General features: G+C 45.6%; 2 protein-coding genes across 3 annotated transcripts in view; both read left to right on the forward strand.

Annotated features, from left to right (window-relative positions):
• The window catches only part of cwf19l2 (CWF19 like cell cycle control factor 2), a 35,688-nt gene extending 16,185 nt beyond the window's left edge, over positions 1–19,503 (forward strand). For both annotated transcript variants that reach the window (XM_042708663.1, XM_031573096.2), the window contains 10 exons: positions 103–223; positions 1,443–1,547; positions 3,778–3,900; positions 6,255–6,392; positions 13,743–13,955; positions 15,108–15,224; positions 17,803–17,958; positions 18,252–18,332; positions 18,633–18,734; positions 19,096–19,503. In XM_042708663.1, the coding sequence (XP_042564597.1) occupies positions 103–223; positions 1,443–1,547; positions 3,778–3,900; positions 6,255–6,392; positions 13,743–13,955; positions 15,108–15,224; positions 17,803–17,958; positions 18,252–18,332; positions 18,633–18,734; positions 19,096–19,236 (1,297 nt within the window). In that variant the 3' untranslated portion in view covers positions 19,237–19,503. The remainder of the gene's footprint in view (positions 1–102; positions 224–1,442; positions 1,548–3,777; positions 3,901–6,254; positions 6,393–13,742; positions 13,956–15,107; positions 15,225–17,802; positions 17,959–18,251; positions 18,333–18,632; positions 18,735–19,095) is intronic.
• A 5,772-nt stretch (positions 19,504–25,275) lies between these two features.
• gucy1a2 (guanylate cyclase 1, soluble, alpha 2) overlaps positions 25,276–26,080 on the forward strand; it is a 50,182-nt gene continuing 49,377 nt past the window's right edge. Inside the window, exon 1 of the mRNA XM_031573097.2 lies at positions 25,276–26,080. This exon is cut by the window's right edge and continues 834 nt beyond it. The gene's annotated coding sequence lies outside the window, so the exon portion shown is untranslated.

Below are 26,080 nucleotides of genomic sequence, written 5' to 3' on the forward strand. Positions count from 1 at the left end.
AGACTCCCTGACCCAGGTTGTTGTGTTGTGAGAACTGTCCTAGTTTGAACCACTGATGGACTTTTGGACTTTTTTTTTGTGTGTGTGTGTGTGTGTTTGCAGTTCCCAGAGTGAAGAAGAAGAAGAAGAGGAGGAGGAGGAAGAAGAGGTCCCTTTTCTGACTGACGAGGAGATGAATAAGCTGGGAGCCAAACTAATCAAGGCAGAGTTAATGGAAAACACGGTGAGGTCCTCTCACTTCCTCAGTCCAGTAGACTGTCTCCAATGAGTCCGGGGGGAGGGCCAGAGGCGGCATGGTGGCCCTGTAGGTCTGTGTGAAGGTCCCCCTATTACCAAAAGTCAAGAGAACACATTGATCAGAGTGTTGTGTCTTTCCCTGTCCTGACTTCCCTCCGTGGACATTGAGGACAAGTCTCGTCTGCGCTGCCACCCCTCGACCAATAATTCTGTCACTTGGCGGGGTTATTTGTGTAATGCGCTGTTCCCAGTCACTGCTGCTGCGCTCTTAAGAGCTCCATCAAAACGCAGAGCCCGGATAAGATGGGCTCTTTTGTGGCACTGCCAGCCTATAAGGCCTCAGTATGTCCCAGTCAATTACAGAACATGGAGGGGGAAGGGCTTTGTCAATGTGTGTGTGTGTTTACACAAAGGAGAATTGATGAAGTAACGTATCATAGAGTTGCATGCAGAGGAGCATTGTCTGTTTGCATTCAAATATTTCCTCAGTGGGTACATGTAAATATGTGTGTGTGTGTGTGTGTGTGTGTGTGTGTGTGTGGTGTATGAGTTAGGAACACAGAGAGAGAAACTTGTTGGAGGAGAAAGGGGCGGGGGGTTAACATCACTGTGGACATCCATCTGTTTGACTGTGTGTTTTGGTCCCGGTCACACCATTCTTTCATCCAGATGTCCGGTCTCAACATTGACCAGACAGAGCTCCTTAGAGCTGTTTTTTGTCCTGAAAAAAAAAAAAAGAAGAAAAAAAAAAAAAAAAAAAAGAAGAAGTGACACTCATTGAAAGCTTCCATCTCGCTTTCGGCAGTCTCTGCTTCTTTTCCATATCGGTCATGTCGTCTTTGCCTCTCTTTTTTTTCAACTTCTATGACAAATGGACAGACCACACACGTGCATATGTCATGACTCAAATGGCTTCACATAGGTCATCTTCAGGATCATTATTCACAAAGAAGAGGCAGGGAGAAAGGAACAGATGTATTCAGGCCCTCATACATACCCCATTTCCCCATCACATTCATATCCCTACTTGCTGTCCCCTACCCCACGCACCCCCCCTGTGTGTCTGTGTGACACTCTTGTTGGTAAGCACTTCAAGATAAACAGTGATTGTGGGAGAGTTTAGTACAATCTCCCAGATTTTCCCACTGCCGAGTTAGAGGCAAGTCACTAAACCTCTCTGTCTGTATGTGTGTTTGTTTCTGTAGGCCCTGGCTGACAAAATCAAAGCACAGCTGGAAGCAGCCCGTACAGCCAAGGAGAAGCGAGCTCAGAAACTGTCAGGATTGCAACCTGGTAAACCCCAGAGCAAGGTGAGTGACTGGCCAAAGTGTTTTATGCTTTTCTGTCACCACTAATAAATAAGTATTTATATGTGTGCATGTTGAGGAGATCTGGAAAAACCCTGAGCTGTGGTTGTTGCACATTTTTAGCCTCTAGACGTTGCTTGGTCTTAAAATTTGTCTCTGAACATCTTAACCTTGGTGGGTTCTTCAGATGAAATGTCTGTCTTGGTCGGACTACTCTTAAGTCCAGCCTTCCTTTATTAAATACCACAGTCTTGGATGCAATTCTGCTGAGAGAGATTTATTGCTGCCCTTCTAGCAGCTATTGCTGTGAGAAACACGAAAAGTTTTTCGGCTCTCCTCAGATTTATGAAGATGTCGGACTTAACATGGATTGCGTACCGCCTTATCCAAACACGACGGCATCATTTCTCTGGTAATTTTTGCGGGCTGCTGAAATTAAGTCTGTTATTACATCATCAATCTCTTCTAAAAACTAAAGCAGAGAAAAAAAAACTCGGGATAGCTCTGGCGTAGCTGTAATGAATGTTGATTCTCACAGCGTCGCTACTTGTGCAGGGAAAAGGCCTCGCGATGAGGGTCGGTTTTATCGCCCTCATCCCGCTTGCATGGGTCATCGGGCACCTTGCTCGTTAGTCGCTGGCAAATGGCACATTCACCGCGTCTGGCTGTAATTAGATCAAGACTTATGACTTGACATAAAAGTAGGGATATTTTATAACGCCAGATGTGGCATTGCCTTCTATGGCGCTGTCTGTCTGTCTGGGGAATACAGCGACGATCGAGAGGTTGATGGATGTGTCTGTAGAGCCTGTGCGAGTGCGCGAACACGCAGCCCGCGGTCATAATTAACCGGTTCTGTAAACATGGAGGCTCGGAGACGGCGGAAGAGCGCGTTGGCAATGCGCGGAAATGCCGCTGCTTTATTCCTCGGCTCTGGATTTTGTTTTAGCCACGATGCGCGGTGTAAAGATCAGAGGCAATAGGCTTGTTTCGGAGTTGTAAACTTTAAATAAATATTTATTTATTTGACACGGGTCTGTGTAAGAACACCGATCATGTACCTCAGCTAAATTCAGAGTCAGTTGCAGTCTCTCATCTTTTGATTGCGGTGGTAAATTTTGAGGTGATTTTTATTGCGGCTCTGTGCACTCAGGCTCCTAGCACAACTAGCCATTAAACTCGTCTGGAGAGTAATGTCCGTGTGTGGCTGCTGGCCCGGAACTTCTTTTGGAAACCAGAGCCGGACAACCGTTCCTCTTCTCCTCTTTTCTTCTGGAAACTTTCAAACACACGCGCCTCTGATCACCTGAGCTATGGCACTGACGGCCTAAGAGTCCTGAGAGTCCTGGCGATGGTTAGTGTTTCCCCTCTCCCCATTACTCTGGCTGCTCTGTTCGCTCCTCGTGTTTGTCAGGTATAAGTCTTTTTGGAAGATTCCGGATAAGGAATGGGGGGAATCATCTCTCACTTTCAGAAGGTTTTTGGTGAGGACTAGTTTTGGAGCACATCCCGGGAAGACTCTCCATGCAAATAAGCCTACATTACCTTTAGCCCTGTGCAATTCAAAACACTTTATGACCTAATCCCTTCATCCAATCGCATGTTCTCTTATCTTCTCAGAGAACACCTTCTTTCCTGACTTGCACTTCCTCTCCTTTCCTCTTCCTTCCTCTACCTCTCATTATCTTTCCTCTGATGCTATCTCCTCTAAATAGTACTTAACTCACACTTACAGTAGTTACATTCCTGCACTTTTTTTTATTTCTTATGTAAAGCAGTATTTATTGTTACACCCTGTCTCTATTGCTCGTAGCTTGATTGTTCTCTCCTTTGTACGTCGCTTTGGTTAAAGGTGTCTGCTAAATGACTAAATGTAAATGTTGTAAAGTGACAAAGAATCCATCAAGGCTGAAGTTGTATTGTGTTGGGGAATTTGTTTGCATTTTTGCAGCACCATCCTATACAAGCTATGTGTAAGCTGTGTACATCTCAATACAATTGAGTTCCAATTCAGAGTCTGTTCTTACACTAATGAATTTCTACATTATGTGGAAAGTATTGACTGATTTAGCTTATACCACTTTCACCATGTTTTTATCTCAGCTTGCATTTTTCCCCCTGAAAATCAGCCTTATAAAGCACTCCTTTTTCAGTTGTGGTTTGCAATGCGATTCTCTTGTTGATGTGTGTGTGTTATGTGAGTAATGTTAACTATATTTGTGTTGTTTACTAGGTATCTGGTGGATCTCAGGAAGCAGAGGAAGTGGTTCTCTTCAGAACCGATCACTCAGGCCGTGCTTGGCCCGTTAACGCAGAACCCTCAGAGTCCAGAGGAGGACGTACGAAGAAGAAAGCGGTAATGCGTGCACACACACACACACACACACACACACACACACACACACACACACACCACACCACAGAGCACAGCAAATACATTTCAGTTGAACTGCCTGAGGATAAAGTAAAAATGAGGCCAAAAGTTTTGGGAACTCTTAGCCCAGATTAGCCAGGGCAATCCAGTGTCATCGCCTGCCGCCCCAGACGTGCAAGTGTATGCATAGGCTTAGCTGTGGGAGGGCCGTACACAGATGGGGGAAAAATGGAATGTTAAGTGCCCTTACTTCGCAAGGCACTTGGAATGTTGCTGATCCTGGAGGATCTGCAGCGGAGAGATCCAGTCCTCTCCTCTCCCCGCCTGCACGCATCATTGGGAGTCTCAGAAGTGCTGCAGGCATATGGACGCTGGCCTTTTCAAATAAACCATCAGGGCTATTTGGGCTTTTCACTCCGACAATGAAAACACACCGTGTAGATGTCCACTCTAATGTCCTCCAGCCAGGAGCAGCTGTTTGGTGGGCCTTAGATGTGCCTGCTCAGATCTCCCTCTCTACATTTACATTTACATTTAGTCATTTAGCAGACGCTTTTGTCCAAAGCGACGTACAAGGGAGAGAATATTCAAGCTACGAGCAATAGAACCTGGTGTAACAATAAATAAATACTACTTTACATTAGAAATATAACAAAATGAAATAAAAAGAAAGAAAGAGTGCAGAAGTGTAACTGCTGTAATTGCAAGTTACGCACTAGTCGAAGTGCCAGTTAGGACGGGAAGTGCTCTCTGAAGAGTTGGGTCTTCAAAAGCTTCTTAAACGTAGAGAGGGACGCCCCTGCTCTGGTAGTGCTGGGCAGCTCATTCCACCAACGTGTTATGGGTGTGCGCGCTTACGGGACTTCATATTTCATCCTGGCCTTCGCTGTTGATCCTAATTTGTCAGTGATGTATTAATCTCTTTATGGCCAGGTTCTCTCACATGCTTTTGCTGGCCTCTCTTCCTCTCCTCCCTGCAGGCTTCTCTGCATCCCCCCCTTTCCTTTTTTTCTCTTTTTCTCCCCCATACACATTCACTCACACTGTGACAACCATGAGAACCTGGGCCACACTCCAGGTTTCTCCCCATTAGGAGCACCCTGAGGTTAGCGTACCTCACTCCCAAGCCTTTGGTTCTCAGAGATCAGAACCAGTGGATATAAAGCCTACGCAGACATATCACACACATGGTGTGTGTGTGTGTGTGTGTGTGTGTGTGTGTGTGTGGCTGTGAGAAGGTCGTGTTTGAGCTTGTCTTGAGATGGTGTGACTGATGGCCACTCATTGTGCTGCACAAGCGTGAGCACACACTCACAAGCTCACAAACACACACAAAAACACAAAAAAACCCACAAGCTCACAAACACACACAAAACACACACACACACACACACACACACACACACACACACAGACAGATTCATCCAGACAGACACACTCAGCGTCCAGATTAATTCCTTTTATTTCAGCACGGCTCTCAGATCAGTGCCCCATCTGTTAAAGCTTTTAATGTGTTTATGAAGTGGCACAGATAGTGGGAAAGATTAGAGCCTCTTAGTGCGCGCTCACTCACACACACACACACACACACACACATATATATATATATACACACACACTCACTAACACACACACACACACACACACACACACTTTCTAACAAACTCAGCCCCACCCCTCCCTCCATCCCCTCTCTTCACTCTCTCAGTTTCTATGTTCTCACTCGTCTGTCCCTTCTTTTAATCCTCTCACATGAATCGCTCCCTCTTTCCTGCAGCGGCTACTCCAGGTTACTGAGCCTGATTGATGCTTTGTGTTTCAAGGGCTCGTTCTGAATAGCCGTTGAATTTGAATGGGTTAATGTACGTTTTTGTAATTGCGAGTGCTATTCAGGATTACCCAAAGCACCCGTAATGGTTGCATGTCAGATGATGCTTCACGGAACAGATTCATGTGTAAAGTGTAAAGTGTATTTCTCAACAACTTTTGGATGTTTGAAATGTAATTGCCATAGAACCACAGCAGTGAGTAATCAGTTAAGACCACACATGTGGATGTTCTTAAAACAAAAGTATAGCTGTTAGCCGCTAGCAAGTATTTATCAGTGCCAGCTGTGCCACTGCTGCTGTTTTGTAAGGTTTTCGCAGGCCTTTTAGGTAGTTATCTTGCTGCGTTTTAGACCAAAACATCCTTACTGCTGTTTTAATATGCATGCACTGATACAGAGCGTGAAGGCATCAGATTAGCATGTTTAGCCATGACCAGCATGACCGGAGGAATGCCGAAGTGCCTAAAACCTCTTCTTCCTTCCTCCCTGCCTTCCTCTTCGTTCTCAGATCGAGACCCACCAAGACGGGGAGCGCGTGCGCTATTTCCATGACGACGACCGCATGGACTTGAAGGAGATGGTGAGGAGGGAGAAGATGAGCACGGCCCAGGACCAGAACGCCCTCTACTCACGCATGGCTGCCAAGGTAACATAGAACACACACACACACACACACACACACACACACACACACACACACACACACACAATCACTCTATTTCCTGAAGCTTTTCACGCTACACTAAAATGGTTAGACTATGCCTTTTTACTGTTCTCACTTTATTCTTCATGTATACTAGAGTATATGGTACACGGTTACTGTAGTCATTTAGCATTAGCCATCAGTAGCTGAAGCTTGAAACACATATGAAAGGTATGAAAGGTGGATTTGAGAAACCGTGTGTTAACATTCCTGAAATGAGAAACTCTAGTCTAGCCTTTGACCAAAGTGCAATTTCTTCACTGTTCCCAGCACTAGAGAATTCTAGAATATTATACACTAAAATGATGCCTAAGGAATGAATGGGACAGTGGTCCTCTACTAACAAAAACACTGGCCAATAGTTGAATCTGAGGCTCGTGACCCCTGTTTTTTTTTTTTTTTGTAAGCCTCGTCAAACTATTTTACATATTTTTTTTGACACCGGTAGGAGCATGCAGTGGTTGTGTGCTGTTTTCAGATATATTACTGCACGTCTACGACATGTGAGGACATAAATTGTGTTATGGGCCAGGTGCCTCCCTGCTCACGCATGACCTGTGCTATGTGCAGTTCAAGCTCGTAAAATCAGCCTTTTATCAAAACACACACACACTCCCTCAAGGCTACGCAGTTACACTTAAAAATACTGTAGTTAAAGTACAGGACTTCACAATACAGCATTACAACGTAAGAGAGAAATAAGTGGCTTTATTTTGTGAAAACGACCGGCAATGATCAGTTGGCTTTCACAATGTCATCACCTCTGCCCGTGCCAGGTATCATATGATAGCTGTAATGAACTTTAATCTGTAGTCGTATAGATTGAACAGTGGGGGTAAATCTATATAGCTGGAGAACACAGTAGTATTTTTGTAAAGTGTTCAGTTGGTTCACTTATGTGTCGTGCTCCTTATTGCTTTCTTATTGCCCGATGGTCTTCTAAATGCCCCTTAAGCTGCCCCTGTGCTGGGCCCAGCTCCGTCTTGTGACTCCCTTCATCTGGGGCCGATTCCCTGAGAGCCGCCTGGAGAGAGAGAGAGCGGATTCCCTCTGGTGAGGTGCAGAGTGTTAGAGCGACCGCAGCCCCGAAACCCCCCCCGCCTCGTCTGAGCTCACAGCAGCATGTGCCACCTGCTGAAGTTCCCATCCGTCGGAGAGAAAGGGAAAAAAAAATAAAGGACAGATTATGAGAAAGGGAAGAAAAGAAAGGAGAGGTTGAGAGAAAGGGAAGAAAAGAAAGGAGAGGTTGAGAGAGGAAAAAAGATGAGATTAGATCAACCTTTTTTTTTACTCTTCTCCCAATGGCAAATGATACTTGACAGATAAGGAATTACCAGCAGGACCGGCATGTCAAACTGCCATAGCTGTGGCATGGACTAGTGGGTGCTAGTAAACTACGTGTGAGTAATTGCAAATCTCATTTGTTTCTGTGCTCCTTCACCTGCTATTGATTTGAGTTGTGTATGTAGGGGGTGGAGGGTGGGGGAGTTGGACCCTGGGGTTTTGAGGCAGGCAGAAGTAACAGGCAGGAATAAGGCCATATCCCCTCGGCAGATCTGTCTTGACACATCCTCATGTCGGCTCTGTGTCAGACACTTCAAGATAAGGGCTGATCGAATGAGACCATGTTCCATCCTCCTTTCCAGGCTTCACTAGGGACAAATAACTGAAATGAGAGAGCGAGAGAGACAGACAAACAGAGGGAAAGAGAGAAAGAAAGAGAGAGAGAGAGAGTTCTTGGTGACCTAAATAAAGCAGATATGGGAAAAGGTAGAGAAACGCTCTCACATCCCCGTCTCCAGCCCTGTCCAAGTGTGTAATGGTGATGGCTGCAGGCGTTTGGATCTCTGGAGCATAGCCCCGCTCACACACCCTCACACACACACACACACCCCTCAGCCTTCTCTCGTGGTCTCCAGAGAACTCCCTACTGCGTCTATGCCAGTGAAGACATCTGACTTGCCTATATGTTTTGCCCTCTGCCCACACGTTTCTCATACGCGCGCGCGCATGTAAAAAGTATTTTTGACAATTTTTTTTTTTATTTATTCATTCATGCTTGGCCTCATACCCACAGAGATGCACTAATTCCTGTAATCCTCCTTTTCTTTACATATGAATGAAACCAGACACACTTTCATAATCATACACATATACACAGCTGGTGTAGTGTGTTAGTCCTCTCCGTCAGCTCTTTGTGTGCACCTGGAGTTACATACACACACACACACACACACACACAAAAACTTGCCTACCTCTTTCTCTGCACAGACACACACACACACTGCACTCAGGTGAAATTGAATTCCTGAACGCCTAATAATCTTCCTGAATTGTGCGCCTATTAGACGGAGGCAGGAGCCTGGGATGGTGCTCATTTGTCAGTGTAGAGGGGACCGTGCCCCAGTGGACTCTGGGTAATAAGCAACCGCTTGCCATGGAAACCGTGCCGAGCCACCTCATCGCTCACCTCCCCGCCTGCCTGTCCCCTGGCGTGTCCCGCGAGAGAGCTGAAGCAGAGGCTTTAATGACGGTGGTGGCAGCCGGTTTTAACCATATTACCGCCGCAGAGGGAGTTTCATTCCATCACTAGATGCCTCTCCAGCACTATGACCGACGGTAGAGCCCAATCTGCCGCTCCAAGGCTTGGCGAGGGTTGACATTCGGAGAGTGTGGCACAGGGCGCGGATCAAGAGAGTCAGTGAGAAAGCGAGAGAGAGAGAGAGGTGGAATGCGAGTGGACGGCAGTCTGTTTTTGCCGTCGCTGGCATGAATGACAGCCGGTGTTGCCCATCTGCCGATATCAAAGCGGAGTTGCATTAGAGCGGCCATTTCGCCTCAAGGGTGCAATGGACTAAAATGGCCTCATCAGATCTGCGGTATCTGATCGTCAATTGTAGTGCTGTTTCTTCCCCACCCAAGTGCTTGAGTAACAGACTGAGTGCACAGATGGGATTCGCAGTGGTGTGTGTATGTGTGTATGTGAGATAGAGAGTGAGTGAGGGAGAGACAGACAGAGACAGAGAGAGATGGAGGAATTCATCTCTTCTTGCTCGTAGGTCTTGGAAGAGAAGTAGGTTTCTCTGTCTGAGAATCTGTTTGTCTTTTTTTCCCTAATTTCTCTTTTGCCATTTCTTTTTCTCTTACTCAACACACACACACACATATGCACACACACACATATGCACACACACACATATGCATGCGCACGCACACACACACACACACACACACACACACATATGCATGCACACACACACACACACACACACACACACACATATGCATGCACAAACACATGCGCGCACACACACCCTGTAGCTTTCAGCAATTCCGTAGACATTAATGTGTCTAATGTGTGTAAATCCTTTTGGAGTGCAGTTCTCATTGGTGAAGTTCAGAGATGGAAGGAGGGAGGGAGGGAGGGAAAGAGAGGAAGGAAAGGATTGGGAGGAAGGGACCCTGGAACGGCATTATTAATAAACTCGCAAAAGACGTCAGCGTTGCCATGGCGATGCCAAATGAATACGACAAACGTTACACCTTTTTTGCTTTGTGCCATGCAACAGGTCTACAGCCAGCGTGCGCTATAAATGCCACACCGGTTACCATGACACATTGTCTATAAATATGAAAGGATGGTTATTTTATTTATATTTTTATTTATATGTGTATGTCATATGCTCCTTCATTGACCATAAACTTGTATAGCCCCATAATCAATAGCCTGTGTGTAGACCTGGGTGGAGTGTTGCAAGTTGGAGGTTTAGGACCCTGTGTGTGTCTGTGTGTGTGAGTGTGTGTGTGTGGGGGGAGAAGGTTTGGAGGGAGAGAAGTGGTCTCAGAGTGTTTGTGTTGGATTGTGTGCGTCAGTTGGGGGTTCATAGAAAAGTTGTATCATTTTGCAACCAGATACACTGTGTGTGTGTGTGTGTGTGTGTGTGTGTGTGTGTGAGTGTGTGAGTGTGTGAGTGTGTGTGAGAGAGGGAGAGCTGCAGAGTGTGTTCTCTGTGAAAGTGAAACAGCATTCCTTTGGAGCTGTGCATCTGCTGTGTATCTATGAGTGAGTCCTCAAGAGCAGCTTTTTAGTTGTGTGTGTGTGTGTGAGTGAGAGAGAGAGAATGCGTTGTGGTCACATGATCTGATTGAGGAGTGCCGCTGGGTATTTAAGTGCCACTGTTTAGAGCTCACTGCATGACTTTGGAGGAGTGGGCAGTGATTACAATCACTGTGCCCCTTGTGATAAGCAGGGGATCCAATCGACCAACTACGGAGGTGGAGGTGCGCAACATTCTACTTTTAATGAGACGATTTCCTCATTATCTTGTCCTCATCATGTCCTTATCATGTGGGGAATGGGCTGATTGAATCCTATTGCTTCGTTTGTACTCCATTCTTTCTGCTCAATATGCTTTTGGATGACTCTGGACTTAGTGCTAATTAGTAGACCAATACCCCTGAACCGACTTTAAAGCAGTCATCAGGTGATGTATGGGTAATGTAGTTTTAAGGGGATTTACGTCACTGTGGCTAATGATCATGTATGATTTCCATTATCCTTGATCTTGTGATCCTGTGAACTTTGAACTTTCCCCCAGCGGTCTGTAACTGCATGTAGGGGCCCGGTGCAACCTGTAATTAATTTGGGACCTCCTACACTCCCCCCCCCCCCCCCAGTCTCTCTGTGTTCACACTCTCACATACAACACCCTCCCTCTCTTCCTGTTCTCTCTTCTTCTCTTTCCTTTGTTCTTTCTGCCCTCCTTTGACCTTGTCTCCCACCCTCCTTCGCTCCCTTTAACCCCTCCTGGGTCTCCGTTCTCCATCACCTGTTGGTTCCCTCTCGCCTCGCCTCATCTTTCTGCTCCACTCCTCCATCTGCCATGGTCCTGTCCTGTTTTCACCTCCTCCTCTCCCCTCCTCTCCTCTCTTCTCCTCTCCTCTCCTCTCCTCTCCTCTCCTCTCTTCTCTTCTCTTCTCCTCTCCTCTCCTCTCCTGTCCTCTCCTCTCCTCTCCTCGTTCACTTTTTTCACATTACCCAGCCACGCCAGGCTGAGAAGACACACCTCCCTCACTGCTCATTCGGTTACCATGGACACCACACTTTGTCACTCACTCACACACACACACACACACACACACACACACACACACACACACACACACAGAGAGAGAGAGAGAGACACTCACACATGCGCATGCCCACTTTATTGTGTTACTGTAGTTCAGTGGGTCTTCCCATGGCCTCCCTCCCTCCATACACCCCGCCACGCCCTGCCCTGCCCTGCCCCTCTCTCTCTTCATACGCCCCTGTGTTACTAATCCATCAGGACTTGCCTCAGGCATCGATCTCGCACCGCGTCCAGTTTGCACGCTGCTGTAGCCCCGCAGTTATGAAATAATCAGCACTTAGCCACCCACTGACCTCAGGCCAGGATGCCAAACTGCATGTGCCTGTCATTCCTGCGCTGCCTGCCACAGGAGCTGTGCATGTCGGATACAAGCTTCCATAAAGTGAGATGTCCGACTCTGGAAAAATTCTGCCATAGCGTTTAGGCCCCAGTCGTGAAATAGAGATGCTGGCAAGGCAAAAGGTTTTGGCCTCAGAAGACGTGCTGCCCAAATGTCCATCCTCTGAATCCTGTTATTCACTTAGGACAGTAGCATCTGCCAGACCTCGTGATGTCATTGAGGAGACAATCAAGTTAACACAGAAAGACCAAGTTCAAAAAGGCAGCGCTTAACCTGAATGTTCTTTAACTTCCATTTCCACTGGTGATGACCTCTGGTGATCTGGAACCTGTTTGTGAGCTACTAAATGTTCAGATACACTTCTTACTTTATCTGTGCTTTTGGACACAAGGTCCTCAACAGAAACTCACACACTTATACAGACATGAACAAGAAAAAAAAATGGTTCAATGGTTCAAGAAGATGCCTTACATATTTGAAACCAGTGGTGTATAAAGTACCCAAAAGCCATACTTGAGTAAAAGTAAAGATACCTTACTGGAAAATGACAAAAGTAAAAGTAACCTTTTAGAATACTACTTGAGTAAAAGTATTATAGTATCTGATCTTTACTGTACTTAAGTATCAAAAGTAATTTTCTGATATTAAATGTACTTAAGTATTGAAAGTAAAAGTACAAGTAAATGCTGTTAATAAAAAAGCAAAGAGTCAGAATTTTGAGAATTATGAAGTTTATTCCGACTAGAATGAGCATACTTATAAACTGGGCCTTATTTGAACACAATTTTAACCCAATAGGCAATACTAAAGCAGCACATTGTAACATTTTGTGAATGGGCAACCTACTCCTGAGCATCCCAAGGTATGCATAAGGCACAACCTGAGAGCAATAACCTGGCGATCTGATACAAAGCATTACATCAGGATCATCAGTTTTACAAGCAAGTTATCAGTACAGTGACTGTGAAATACTTTTAGCAACATGCACACACATCCCTTGAACAATAATGTTACTAGCAGCTATCTTGCTCCACACTGCTACGTTACTGTACTTTAGATTGTCACCATCCTAGCTAGCTAGCTAGATACCTCGCCAGAGATGGAATAAATAATAACAATAATCTTTGTAGGTAGATAGCTTGAAATATTATACAGATCTTACCCAGCAGTGAAAGAACATGACTAGTCTACAAGTTTGTGCTGGTGGCATTTAATGAAGAGGTCGTGGGGTTTCTCATTTTTTGATTAGGACCTGTATGCTTTTGCTTCGATTACTGTTGTGTCCCCTTCGTTGTTGATCTTGCAGTCCATTTTGCCTTGATCTGGAGGATATCGCGGAGATATTACTCCAAAAAGAATCACTGACACTGACAGACAGTGTTGTGCATGAACGAGTTCAAAAGTCGTAGCAACCGTAACCAAGGGGGCGGGGCTTTTACGAACAGTCAATAGTGCATTAACGTGCGCTAGGACCACTGATTCGCCAAACCTGCTTGCAGTCTGTGTTCTATTGTGTTCCACAGTCCCCGACGTTGGTCTCATCACTCTCATGGTTCATTTTTTTTTTTTTTTTTTTTTTAACGAGTAACGAAGGTTTCAGGGGAAATGTATCGGAGTAAAAGTATCAGTTTTCTTTGCAAAATGTAGCAAAGTAAAAGTAAACAGAAATATAAGTAGTAAAGTACAGATATCCAAAAAAACGACTTAAGTACAGTAACGAAGTATTTCTACTTCGTTACTATACAACACTGTTTGAAACACTGACCTTTTGAAGCTCTGACCTTTTTAAACCTTTGACTTTTGACCTCTGTCCTCTGGCAGATGATGGGCAAGCAGGACGGGGACAACTACACGCTGGACGACATGTTTGTGTCGGGCGCGGCGCAGCGGGAGCGCCCGGGCCAGGACGAGGAGCGCCAGCGCAGCGCCGCCATCCACGAGACCCGACGGCTGGCGGCCCGCATGGACAAGTGCCCCTTCTGCTTCGACAACCCCGAGCTGCCCAAGCACCTCATCATCGCCATCGGGGCGAAGGTTAGTAGAGAGGGGTGTGTGTGTGTGTGTGTGTGTGGAGAGGGGATGGGGGATGGGGGGTGGGGGTGTAGGTCGGGATTGAGTCGTGTCTCTTCATTAATACTTTTTAAAGACGTGTAAGCATGGGACAACATACATTCAGTGCACAGTCCAATGCAATCCGCTAACCCAAAGGGGGGGGGGGGTGTGTGTGTGTGTGTGTGTGTGAGAGAGAACCTAATTAGCGTCAACTCTTTTAGTTTGCATCTATTTGTGTCTAGATATGTTGTAGTACAGTCATGCCGTTATGACACACCGGGCACGACTGGTGAAGAAGGCATTTGAGACATGCTCCTTTTGCTCTTGTGAGGTGGAGGGAAAGAATCGTACTTAGCATTCAGGTGGGGACGCCAGGGAGAGGGCTACAAAAGGCAGACGTGTAAAGAAAGAAGGACGGAGAGAGGGAGAGAGAGGGGGATGCGGTTCTCCAGACAATTGCTCTTCTCCACAGGGGATTCCAGGCAGCGCTGCTCTCTGGCAGTTTGAGCTGAAACACTCTCCTCTCTCCTCACCGACGGCAGTAGTTCTGAAGGGATAGGATGCCAGGGCTAATGCATTGAAGGCATAGTGCGAGCTGTGTGCCTTCGTTTTCAGCAGGTTGTTTCTGACGGGGATCTGCCAACTGTAACACAGATAAGCCCACACCTGTATTCATATGGCTTATAGTCTCACCTTACATGGAGGATATGTTTTTTTTTTTTTTTTTTTTTTAATGAATAGAATGGCCATCTACTGCCAGAGCAAACACTGAGGCCTGATAAGTCTCCAGCTTGAGGCAAGTTTCCTCAGGAGCCATGCCTTGGGCTTACTGAGGGAGATCCTGTTACTGTAGAGGGCACGCATGGCTCTCACAGCCAGGCTATGCTGCTAGTGGGGCTAATACCCAGCGGCGGCAGCCCAGTCAGGGCAGAGAAGGGAAGGGACGGGACAGGCGGAGGATAAGGAGAGTTTCTGTTGTGGCCGAGGAACAGGCTGAGAACAGGACTTGGCACACGTGTAGAAGAGAAGGGTCAAATGGAGCGTGATGATTTTTAGAAGGCTGTTACAGAAAACAACCATTTACCTTTTACTGATGCTGGTGTGTGTGTGTGTGTGTGTTGCCCCCTTTCCTAGGTGTACCTGTGTCTGCCCAACATGGTGTCTCTGGCTGATGGCCACTGCATCATCGCCCCCCTGCATCACCACTGCGCCGCCACCGCTCTTGATGAGGATGTTTGGACCGAGATGCAGGTTTGGCTCAGACCCTTTCTTCAGCTCAACCCTCCCTGTGCCCCATCCCTGTGCCCCATCCCTGTGCCCCATCCCTGTGCCCCATCCCAATGCCCCATCCCTGTGCCCCATCCCTGTGCCCCATCCCTGTGCCCCATCCCTGTGCCCCATCCCTGTGCCCCATCCCTGTGCCCCATCCCTGTGCCCCATCCCAATGCCCCATCCCTGTGCCCCATCCCTGTGCCCCATCCCTGTGCCCCATCCCAATGCCCCATCCCAATGCCCTACATACTGAACCTCAGGACATCAGTACCTGGACCTCCAGGACACACGCCATTCATGTTCCCCCTCCTATTTCCCCTTCCGGTTCTCCCTTCACATATCTGTCCTGCAGCACGGGGTTAAGTTCAGTAAATGAACAACTGTTCTACCCTATACACACTACAACCCATCTCTTTAGACGATCACATACCAAAGAACACCACAACTAAAGAAAACAATTCTCTGTATTTTTCCATGTTTTTTTTCCCAATGTTCTTTATTTGGCTGTGATCATGTGAACTCTCGGGCTGTCATTATGTAATCTTAACCCAATCCCAACCCTAATCTTAATGCAGGCCCGGTCATAATCATAATTATTTCCATTTAGGTCCATCAATTGGTTTCCAAATGATTTTATATTTCTGTAAGGTCAGTTTGAGTGCGACGAGCAGTACTCCAGTCAGCAGATCAGTCTTTTCATCTGTCTCCCACGATGCCTTTGAGATTTACAAGAAATATTAGGGATAATAATTGACAAAACTAGAGATGCATTTCCGCAAGAGAATGTGAACTGTGATTGCTCAACAGCAGAGGATTGCTAACCAGAAAATGACCTTAACAAAAAACAAACTAAATATGAGTTGTCAGTCTTCATTTATTGTGTGCAATAAGCTACGGAAAAGATCTAGGCTAAACTGGTATCATCTGTCCATTTATTAAGTTCAAGATCTAAAGTGTTAAAAGACTAAAGGGTTACCAAATTGTGCCCATCCTCCATGCTTTAAGTGTAAAGAATGATAATGATCATGAAATCCTCAAATTCAGTCTCCAATAACCTAATATACATAATGGCCACCATAATTTGGCCAGGAATCGAACCCCAGTCAACTGCTCTGAAGGCTGCAGTGCTAACCACCATTACAGTTCAGATAGAAGTCTTTGAAAACCAACTAAATATGCCAGCAATGCCTTAAACTTTGAGTTAAGGTTCAGGAAACTTTCTAATTATCAGCCAGATATGTGAACATAATGGCATGGTGGAAATGAAACATTATAGAGCGCCTCGTGCTAACATGGGTCTGCGTATCTGGCAGAGAGAGTAATATCATTATAGGGGGGGTTCGTTCAAATGGGGGAAAAGAGGGATTTAAAAACGTCAATAACAAAAGAATGACAGGGTGCAGTGCAACCATCTTTACAAGAGCACCACACGGGGTCAGGACAGTCGTGTCAGAGTTGGAGCGGTGTCGATATCTGAAAAGCACTCGGAGCAGAAGTGGCAGTAAAAAATGGGTGGAATAAAAAAAAGAAGAAGAAAGAAAACTTAAGGAGAGCAATAGTGTGATTCCTCAGTCACACAAATGATTACAGCCTCTCTCTCTTTCTCTCCCTCTCTGTTCCTCTCTCTCTCTCTCTCTCTCTCTCTCCCTCTCTTCCCCAGTCCTTCACCCCTGTAATTCGTCTGTGCGAGGCAGCGTGTTTTGTTTGCCTCTCTTTATCGGAGGCTTGTCCTTCATTAGGCTAATTAGACGGTTGCACAGTGCCGAATCATGTGGTTGGATATTGAATTCCACACAAGACAGTGGAGCAGAGGCCCCAGTTTAATTACCGTGCCAGGCCTGGAGAGACAGTGCAGGGAATCAAGAGCGAAACGGCAAGACGGGAGCCGCCGGAGGCAAGGGGCAACTGAGGAAGCAGCGGTAGACAGCGTTACAGCGGGGGAACAGAGTTTCACAAGAAAAGACGGATCACAGAGTGAAGAGGAGGGCTGTGTTTACAGGAAGAGGGGGAGCTGTCACTGCTTGCGGGAAGAATCGCCCCCCAAATCCGTTCCATAAGGGCTCATCTCATTTGTCCTTTCAATCACCTGTTGAAATTTGACTGCAGCGGAGATGTTGATCGTCAGACGAGTCGGCTTGTGTTAGCGGTGCGTTGAGGGTCTTATTGAAGTTGCAGCGTCGGTGTAGGTGGAGCACACCACAGATGCAGTTCGCTGGACTCTTGCCATGAAAATAGCCATAGGTGCCGACATGGCATTAATTACTTAATTACCTACCTACCGATTATGTCCTCAAATCTGCTTGAGGACTGATTTAGATGAATATGTGTATCTTAAGCGTCATAAGTATGGTTTTAAGTTTCTGGCACTAAACCTTTAATGTATCAAGTCCCTGTGTGTCCCTTGATTTGCATATCATCACTACAAGTGTGAATCTGAGTAGTGATGATATGCAAATCTCTGCCTCTTTTGGCACCGTCCTGATAGACTGTACTGTAAGCTACCTATTTGTGTGATCCAAACTCTCAGTCTAATCTGGACTCTTGTCGTCACACACAGATGTTTCGGCGAGCGCTGGTGAAGATGTTTGAGGATCAGGACCTGGACTGCGTCTTCATGGAGACGCACATGAACCTAAAGAAACGGATGCACATGGTGTTCGAGTGTGTACCGCTGCCTAAGGAACTAGGGGACATGGCACCCATATACTTCAAGGTAGTCACAGCTCAAAGTCATGGGTGTACAAACACACACGAAACACACACGCACACACACGCGCGCGCGCGCGCGCACGCGCGCGCACACACACGCACACACTCACACACACTCGCACACTCCCTCACTCTCTCTCACACACACACACACACACACACACACACACACACACACACACACACACACACATACACACTCATTGATGCACACGGGTACATGGACACGCAGTCAGACATTTTCAGAACACACCCTGTTAAGTTGGAGTTTTTTTTCTTCTTCTGTCTGATGTGTAGAAAGCCATCATGGAGTCTGATGAGGAGTGGGCCATGAACAAAAAGGTGGTGGAGCTGTCGCAGAAGGACATCCGGCGTGCTGTGAGTCTCTCGCTCTCTCCCTCCAAAGCATGATACTCTCTGAGAAAAACAGAGGGGAACATTCCCGGGAACCACTAGAAACAAAAAAAGGACATTTGTATCAAATAAACACTTGTACTTTTTGTCCCTTTCTGTGCAGTGCTGAAGGATTCTATAGCTTATAATTGCTATCAAGCTACCTAAATGTATGCATAAGATTCTATAGAAAAACTTCTCAAAAAGAATGTAGTCTTCCTTATTGCAGCCCATTTTAGAGAGAGTGGCTAGTGATTCACATGGACTGTTTACTTTTTCCCCCAGGTCCCCAAAGGCCTCCCGTACTTCTCTGTGGACTTTGGTCTCCAGGGCGGCTTTGCTCATGTCATTGAGAATGAGCAGAAGTTCCCTCACTACTTTGGAAAGGTCAGTTCATTCCCATCACCTGCACACTGGGGCAGGATCCATATAAAAGCTATAAAAGACCTTACACTGTGTAAATCTACTCTGCTCTGTCTCCAGTGGCATCTGTATGACCTGTAAAAGCCTCTGTGCTTTCACTAGTAGAGTATGATATTAACAACACACAGTTCGTGATCAGAATACTGAAGGACCTGACTTTTCAATTGTATTATTTTTTCATTTTGAATAAACACACCTTGTAAGGTTAAATATGTTGGAGTGGTTTTTTTTTTTTTATTGGTACTCGAGAGACATGTTCTCTGTGTGATGGGGCGCCAGGTTTATTAAATTATGGATATTTTGCGTACTTGTTCTGATCCATCAGGAAATTCTTGGAGGAATGATGGACCTGGAGCCCCGGCGCTGGAGGAAACCCATCCGGGAGAGCTTTGATGACCAGCGCAAGAAAGTTCTGGAGTTCGCCCAGTGGTGGAAGCCCTTTGACCCCACCAAGACCAGCGACTGAAACATTCCAGGCCCCTTAGCGTGATGGTCCATAGAAGAGACGATATAGGGGTTTTTATTGGACAACGGGACTTCGAGATAAGACCGGGGTGTTTGTCATTTGTAAGCACTGTCTGGTCTCTCCTGAAGAGAGGACAGTGCAAATAGGCCTTACGATGAGGCCTCTCTTTTTCGTTTTGTGTGTAAATGTGTCAGCATAGAGATTTCATATGGTAAGATTCCCTTCAGCCAACACGACATCAAAACAATAAAACTTAATTTTCCACAACGTTTCTTTGTTGATACTTAGTCATGGATACACACTCAGAAATCCACATCATATAGACCCAGATGGCAGTAAACACTGGCGTGAATCATGGTCAGATCACACCCAATGATCTCTGCTGTCTAGGAAGGAGAGGAGAGGAGAGGAGAGGAGAGGAGGGGGGTGGAGAGGAGAGGGGTGGAGGGGGGTTGAGGGGGGTGGAGGGGGGTGGAGAGGGGTGGAGAGGAGAGGGGTGGAGAGGAGAGGGGTGGAGGGGGGTGGAGCGACTCCATAGTCAGCCATGCTGTCCTCTGAGCACACATGACATCCCCATGGTCTCCATGGTTACCAGTCAGTGTCTGAGTGACAGGCAAGTAGCTTTCCCTTTATGCCACATATGTATCAGTTGTATCATCACCTGCCCTCCTCCTGGTCCACATCCTGTCATTCACCGCAGACACCAGCTGTGGTGACATCAGCAGCACATACACACACACACACACACACACACACACACACCACATGTGACTTGATGGCATAAGTGTTCCTGGCCAATCAGTGACCCCTGAACTCAGGGGAATTCTCATCATCTATGATTGGCTCTGCCATTACCTCAAATGATCCTTCTGTCCCACTTCAGAGACTGTGTGTGAATAAACCACATCCGGCCAAGACGTGTGTATGTGTGGAGGTGTTTGAATAAGCACTTGCTGGTTGCGTGTGCATGCTTATGAGAATAAGCAGCGGTCTGGCAGGAGCTGTGTTTGTGTGTGTGTGTGTGTGTGTGTGTGTGTGTGTGTGTGTGCGTACGTGTATGCACGCACTCACGCACGCGTATGCGCCGCTAAGCCTGGAGTATGTGAATGTGCAGAGCCAGAGACTGTCAGGGATAAGCCACCTCATACAGAGTGCTGAAAATAGCATTTTGCATTTTGTCTGGGGCGAGAGCACCCCCCCACCCCACCGCTCCTCTCCTCCACTTCTCCCAGAAAGAAGGAAAAGAAAAGAAAGAGACGGATCTTAAACTCTTGTGCCGCAGCCCTTGGCTGGTCTTTTGGCAGCTGGCTCCCGGGGCTGCATACTGTGTTCTGTGCTCGTTGTAACAGACTCCAGAAACACGTGCGACAGGCTGTTCGCAAGGCAGGCTAAATTTAGCGCGCTGTTTGATGCGACAGTGCATGAGATGAGCAAATGTACTCCATGCTTTTTTTTTTTTCTTTCTTTTTTTTCTCCATGCACTGTGAAAGAGGAGGACTTAATAGCCTTACACAAGAGAGAATATGCTCCCAACACTGTGATGAAATGAGTGGAAGGACGCACACTGATGAGAAACTAATTTGCCTGCATTTGTTCTTTGTTGGAAGGGCAGGAATGACTACGTGAGCACTGTAACATTTATTAAATTGAAATCCATTATCTCATTATGTCTGGGTAAGCAGTTGCATCAAATGTAGCTGTGCCAATGCAGATGGACTGCACTGAATGAGAGAGGGGTTTTTACACACTAGCTATAGAGAGGTCTTTAAATGGTCCTGGCTGTTAAATTAACTTGTTGCGGGGGGGGGGGGTTCAGTAAAGGAAAAACGATCTATCTGATGTCTGTCTTGCCTGTTCATCTGTTTTTGCACATGCCACCGAATGCTGTGTGTGTGTGTGTGTGTGTGTGTGTGTGTGTGTGTGTGTGTGTGTGTGTGTGTGTGTGTGTGTGTGTGTGTGTGTGTGTGTGTGTGTGTGTGTGTGTGTGTGTGTGTGTGTGTGTGTGTGTGTGTGTGTGTGTTGCTTTGTAGGTCACAGGGAAGAATCTCCAGTTTACATCAGTGTGATTATAGTGGAGTAGAGTGATGCTCTCATGCAGACATTAAAGATGCACTTCCCCAAGATTTATGGACACATGACTTAACAGGAAGGACACTGCTTACGAGTCGATTGAGCCTGCGCTTGCGCATGTGTACCAAGCACACACACTCTCTCACACACACACACACACACACACACACACACCATACATTCACAAAACAATTTCCTTAGACATATGGCCATAATGTCAAGACTTCCATGCTGACACCAAAACCATTCATTAAACCAACTGTAAATCATATAGAAGCCCTCTTAAAACACATAGTTAGTGAGTTTACGTTTTACTGATTTACTTGTAACAAGTCACTTAATATGTAATCTGAGTAAGACTGTAATGTAATGTAATCTGTCACTCTCTGTACCAGCACACAGAGGACACTGACTTACAAAATGCAGCGATTCAGTTATTATTATTGTAATTGCTGACATAATATGAAAGACAATCTGATGGATCTACCAACAAGTGTAATCTTATCTGTTTGATCTTCCTGTACTTTCCTTGAAGTTTGTTTATTCAAAACTGTTAGGTGAAAATTCACCCTTAAGTTATCTCTGGACTCTGAAGTTGTAGATCAGTATATTTATTCAATAACAATTGCAATTGGGCTCACTCACAAGACAAGGATGAAAAGTGAAGCCCTGATACTCACAAACCACAAGGGTTATATACTTAGGATTTATCTAATGCTGACGCCATAAATGTTTAATCATAAAGTTCTCGACTGAGCTTCTAGTATCTTCTCAGGGTCAAGAAAACAATAAGTGGCGCCAGTTAATCAAAGTTACACATATACACAGAAACACAGAAAAGCCATGTCACTGTTATGAAAAGCATAAAAGGTAATTATTAATACAAGGCACTTGATTAATATATTCTGAAGTAATTAACAGTGTTTGGTAATTATCTCCATCAAAAACGTTGAAATGTTTAGCTCGCGTCACACTGACAGTATTTAAATAGAAAAATCAGCAGGCTCAGGTTTTTTTTTAAAAGAGGACCTATTATATGCTCATTTTCAGTGCTCTTAATTACATTTTAGGGGTCTACTTCTATATTCCAAAAACACATTATTTTTCACATACTGTATTCACCTTGTCTGAAACGCTCTGTTAGAGCTCCTGTGTCTTTAAGTCCCCCCTCCCGATGAGCCTAGCGTTCTCTGATTAGTCAGCTAGGCGAGCAATAAGGATTGTGTGATGAGATTGCATCATCTTGTAACAAGAGAAAATGGCTGGAATTCCAACTAAGTGTTTCAGGCAGCAGAGAAAAAGTGGTTTCTGTGGGAAACAGGAACTCCCTCTGATGTGTATTTTGGGCTTTGTAAACGTTGCAGACCATCTACATGCACAAAAAAACCTAAAAACACACTAAAGGGAAGGGAAAACCGGCAAAGCATAATAGATCCTCTTTAAAAAAAACATTTTTTTTTTTTCATATAGAGAAAAAGACAAGCATATGAAAATCTCTGTGTACCAACTGTTGGTTCTGACATGTAGAGCATATTATGACCAGGTGTGGAGTGTGCTTGTTTGTGATCATTACCCTATACCTTGATTACCCTATTCCTATAGCTAACTATTTGAAAATAAGCATGATGATTCATCTTTGCCTAATTGCAGGAATTTCATATTCATCATCTGATTGCAGCGTGAGACCTAGATTACATATAATCATCACCGCCCGTATACGGACACAAACACAGAGGTATTTGTGCTCCTCCAGCTGGGGTGCTCTGCTTTGGCTCAAAGAATGCTGATTGTATTAATGGAGGGGCCTCACCTGGTGGTGCCCAGAATAGCACCCACAGTACCAAGGGCCCCACTCGACCAGCAGGACCACAGTGAGCACTTCCCAAACACCACGCAGCAGCTAACGTTGATTTATAGGTAAGCCAATCCAGGGGTAAGTGCCAGGAAAACAACAGCTGCTCCTATCTTGTCCTTTCACTTGCTCCCAGATCTCACGCCCCACTGGGCTAAAAAGAGCTGCAGTTAGCTGTGAGTTAATCAGGTCTGCTGAGGGTAAGTACACTGCTGAATTGGCTGATTTCTTTTTCTTTTTGCTGCTGTCTCCAGCCTAACTTCCATCTCAGGGGTGCATGGTCCTGTTAGAGGAGGCCTGCACTGCCTGCAGAGACTGATTCTGCAGCACTTGCATAACTGTCAATCAGTCAAAATGGCGAAGGGTTTTGATGCATTGCTGCCTCTATCAATGCCTGACGGTCTTAAGGCCAATCAGATGCCAGTGGCTAAAAGGGCCTTAAGTCTGCTGAAGCAAGGTTGCAGATGTTATAGAGGGCACTGTTCAGTGCTCAAAGTGATTCGCTAACCTAGGGCTTGGAGCAGCCCAAACAGCTTTGTCGATGCTGCACAAGACAGTTAGCTATGACTACCCTCATCTCTTGCCCTTCTTTCACTCCCTCTCTCTCTCCTGCTTCTTCTCTCTCTCTTCCCACCTTTCTGTCTTGCTCTCCTTCTCTGGTATACAGCCTCTCTCTCTCTCTTTCATTGTTCTCATGGCTGTTGTTTTGTGATAATAGTAATGAGGGACAATGGGTCAGACTCATTTGGTCCCGGGGAGGGGGGGGGGGGGGGCTAGCAATGTCCTCAAGGGTACCTGCGTGAACGTGCCCCCCCTCCCCCCTCCCCTCCTGGAGTGACTCAGCAGTGAAGCTGTTTGAATGCACTTTGCTTCCAAAACGATCAGCAAGTACGGACATAAATGATATGCTTCAAAAGCCTGCGGGCCAAGGCAAGGAGTTGTATTGTGTTGGTCAAATACTGCGTTATTAAAACGTTAAGTTAGGTTTAAGATAAAGTGATAGGTTTACAACAATGGCACGGTGGTTTGCAGGGTTTACACCTCCTGTGAAACGATTCTGAAACTCTGGCAAGTAGTTCATGAGAGGAGTATTTTGGTGACCTTGTGTAGTTATCTTTTCAACTTCAGCTTACTTACGTTGGATACATTCTTTCTAAACAGAGAACACTTTGTGCCACCAGAAAGGTCAGGTTGTTTTGTTTTTGTATCGAAACTCACCCACTAGTGCACGGCCATAAATGAAATGCTTCAAAAGCCTGTCTATAAAGAGTAGCGGGGCATGGCAGGGAGGAGAGGAGCTGTACCGAGGTAAGGAGGCACTCTCTGTCCTCAGGTTGGCCTGCTCCCTGTCACAGGACCAGCACGTCCTGCTGTTCAAATTGCTGAAGTGCATTTTTTTTTCCTACCTCTCAAAACTAAATTGAAGATGGTTTAATGCTGCTGATGCTGAATGACTGGTGCACAGAAGAGGATGCATATTATCTATAGAGACCAACATTTGAAATTGCATTTGTCATTTCAGTAGACATGACTGGTGTGATTTTCGTGGTGTCCAGAGGTCGAATGGGTGAAATTAGTGTGCTGCATACCCTATTTATCATAGGAGTTATGTGAGCTCAAGCCAAGGCCACCTTGTGTTACTTGTGTTGTTGTCAAGAGACAGAAAAGGTTCCACTGGAAAAATCCTTTGGCAAGTTTCTGCACAATACACAAAAATACCCATTTAATATACTTTAATATTTCTTGTGAAAAGGTGGTCTGATAATAATTCTCTACCTTCTGAATAGCCACATTACATTCACATATTGTTGAGTCATAATTATTCAGTTACGTAATAACGGTCAGTGAAATGTTTGTATATGTATTGTGTTGGTCAAATAACGCATTATTAAAACGTTAAAGTGATAGGTTTACAACAATGGCACGATGGTTAGCAAGGTTTACACCTCTTGTGAAACGATTCTGAAACTCCGGCAAGTAGTTCATGAGAGGAGTATTTTGGTGACCTTGTGTAGTTATCTTTTCAACTTCAGCTATACGCTCGATAAAACAGAGAACACTTTGTGCCACCAGAAAGGTCAGGTTGTTTTGTTTTTGCATCTAGACTCTCCCGCTAGTGCATGGCGAATTATGTTGCCTAAACGTCCTTATTTGTGTTTGAAGGGGACATACATTTTAGAAAATTAAAACAGACATGTCAGTCACACCCTGTTACAGCTGCATATACTTCCACGGCAGAAAAAAAGGTTTCTGGCGGCCCGGAGCTCTTGCGAAATCCATGCATGACACATCCGTATGATGAAAGACCGGGTAGAGAATACCTGAACGATGCCTGTGATGTGTGCATAGGTCTATGCGTGCCCTTGAGCCGTGGGTTGATATGCGGGGCAAACTGTTAGTCTACAGCTGGACGACCTGATAGTTTTACACCGTTAGCTGTGAAGGTTTTATGCGTTTGCATACCATCGCTACATAGCTTTTCTCTGTGCGCATTATATGATGTAACAACGTAATAAAGTACAACAGGTAACCCTAAATCCAGTACCAACCTGAAAACTTATTCAAAAATTGCTGAGATTAAATATTAAAATTACATGTTTGCTGTCTATATATTATATAAACTTCACACCCAGGTGTACAAACGCAATCAATGCGTTTGCACTATAATTTTCACGAGTCCTAGATTAATTGTTATTAAGCAGTTATCAAACAAACGATAGGCTACGTCTTTACAAGGTTCGTGATTTTTGGAGAAAAAACATATTGTCTTCGGACTTTGGGAGTCGTCCAGTTGTTTGGTAAATAGAAGATAAAAAAGATTCCGTAACAGCTAGTCGTCCTCACATTAATAGTCTGGCTTTAGAGGTTTGCGCAACCATTCGCTCACGCACGGTGCAGATCTCGCTTTCTGCCTCTCTGTCT

The sequence above is a fragment of the Clupea harengus genome, chromosome 9 (genome assembly GCF_900700415.2).
Source record: "Clupea harengus chromosome 9, Ch_v2.0.2, whole genome shotgun sequence".
NCBI lineage: Eukaryota > Metazoa > Chordata > Actinopteri > Clupeiformes > Clupeidae > Clupea > Clupea harengus.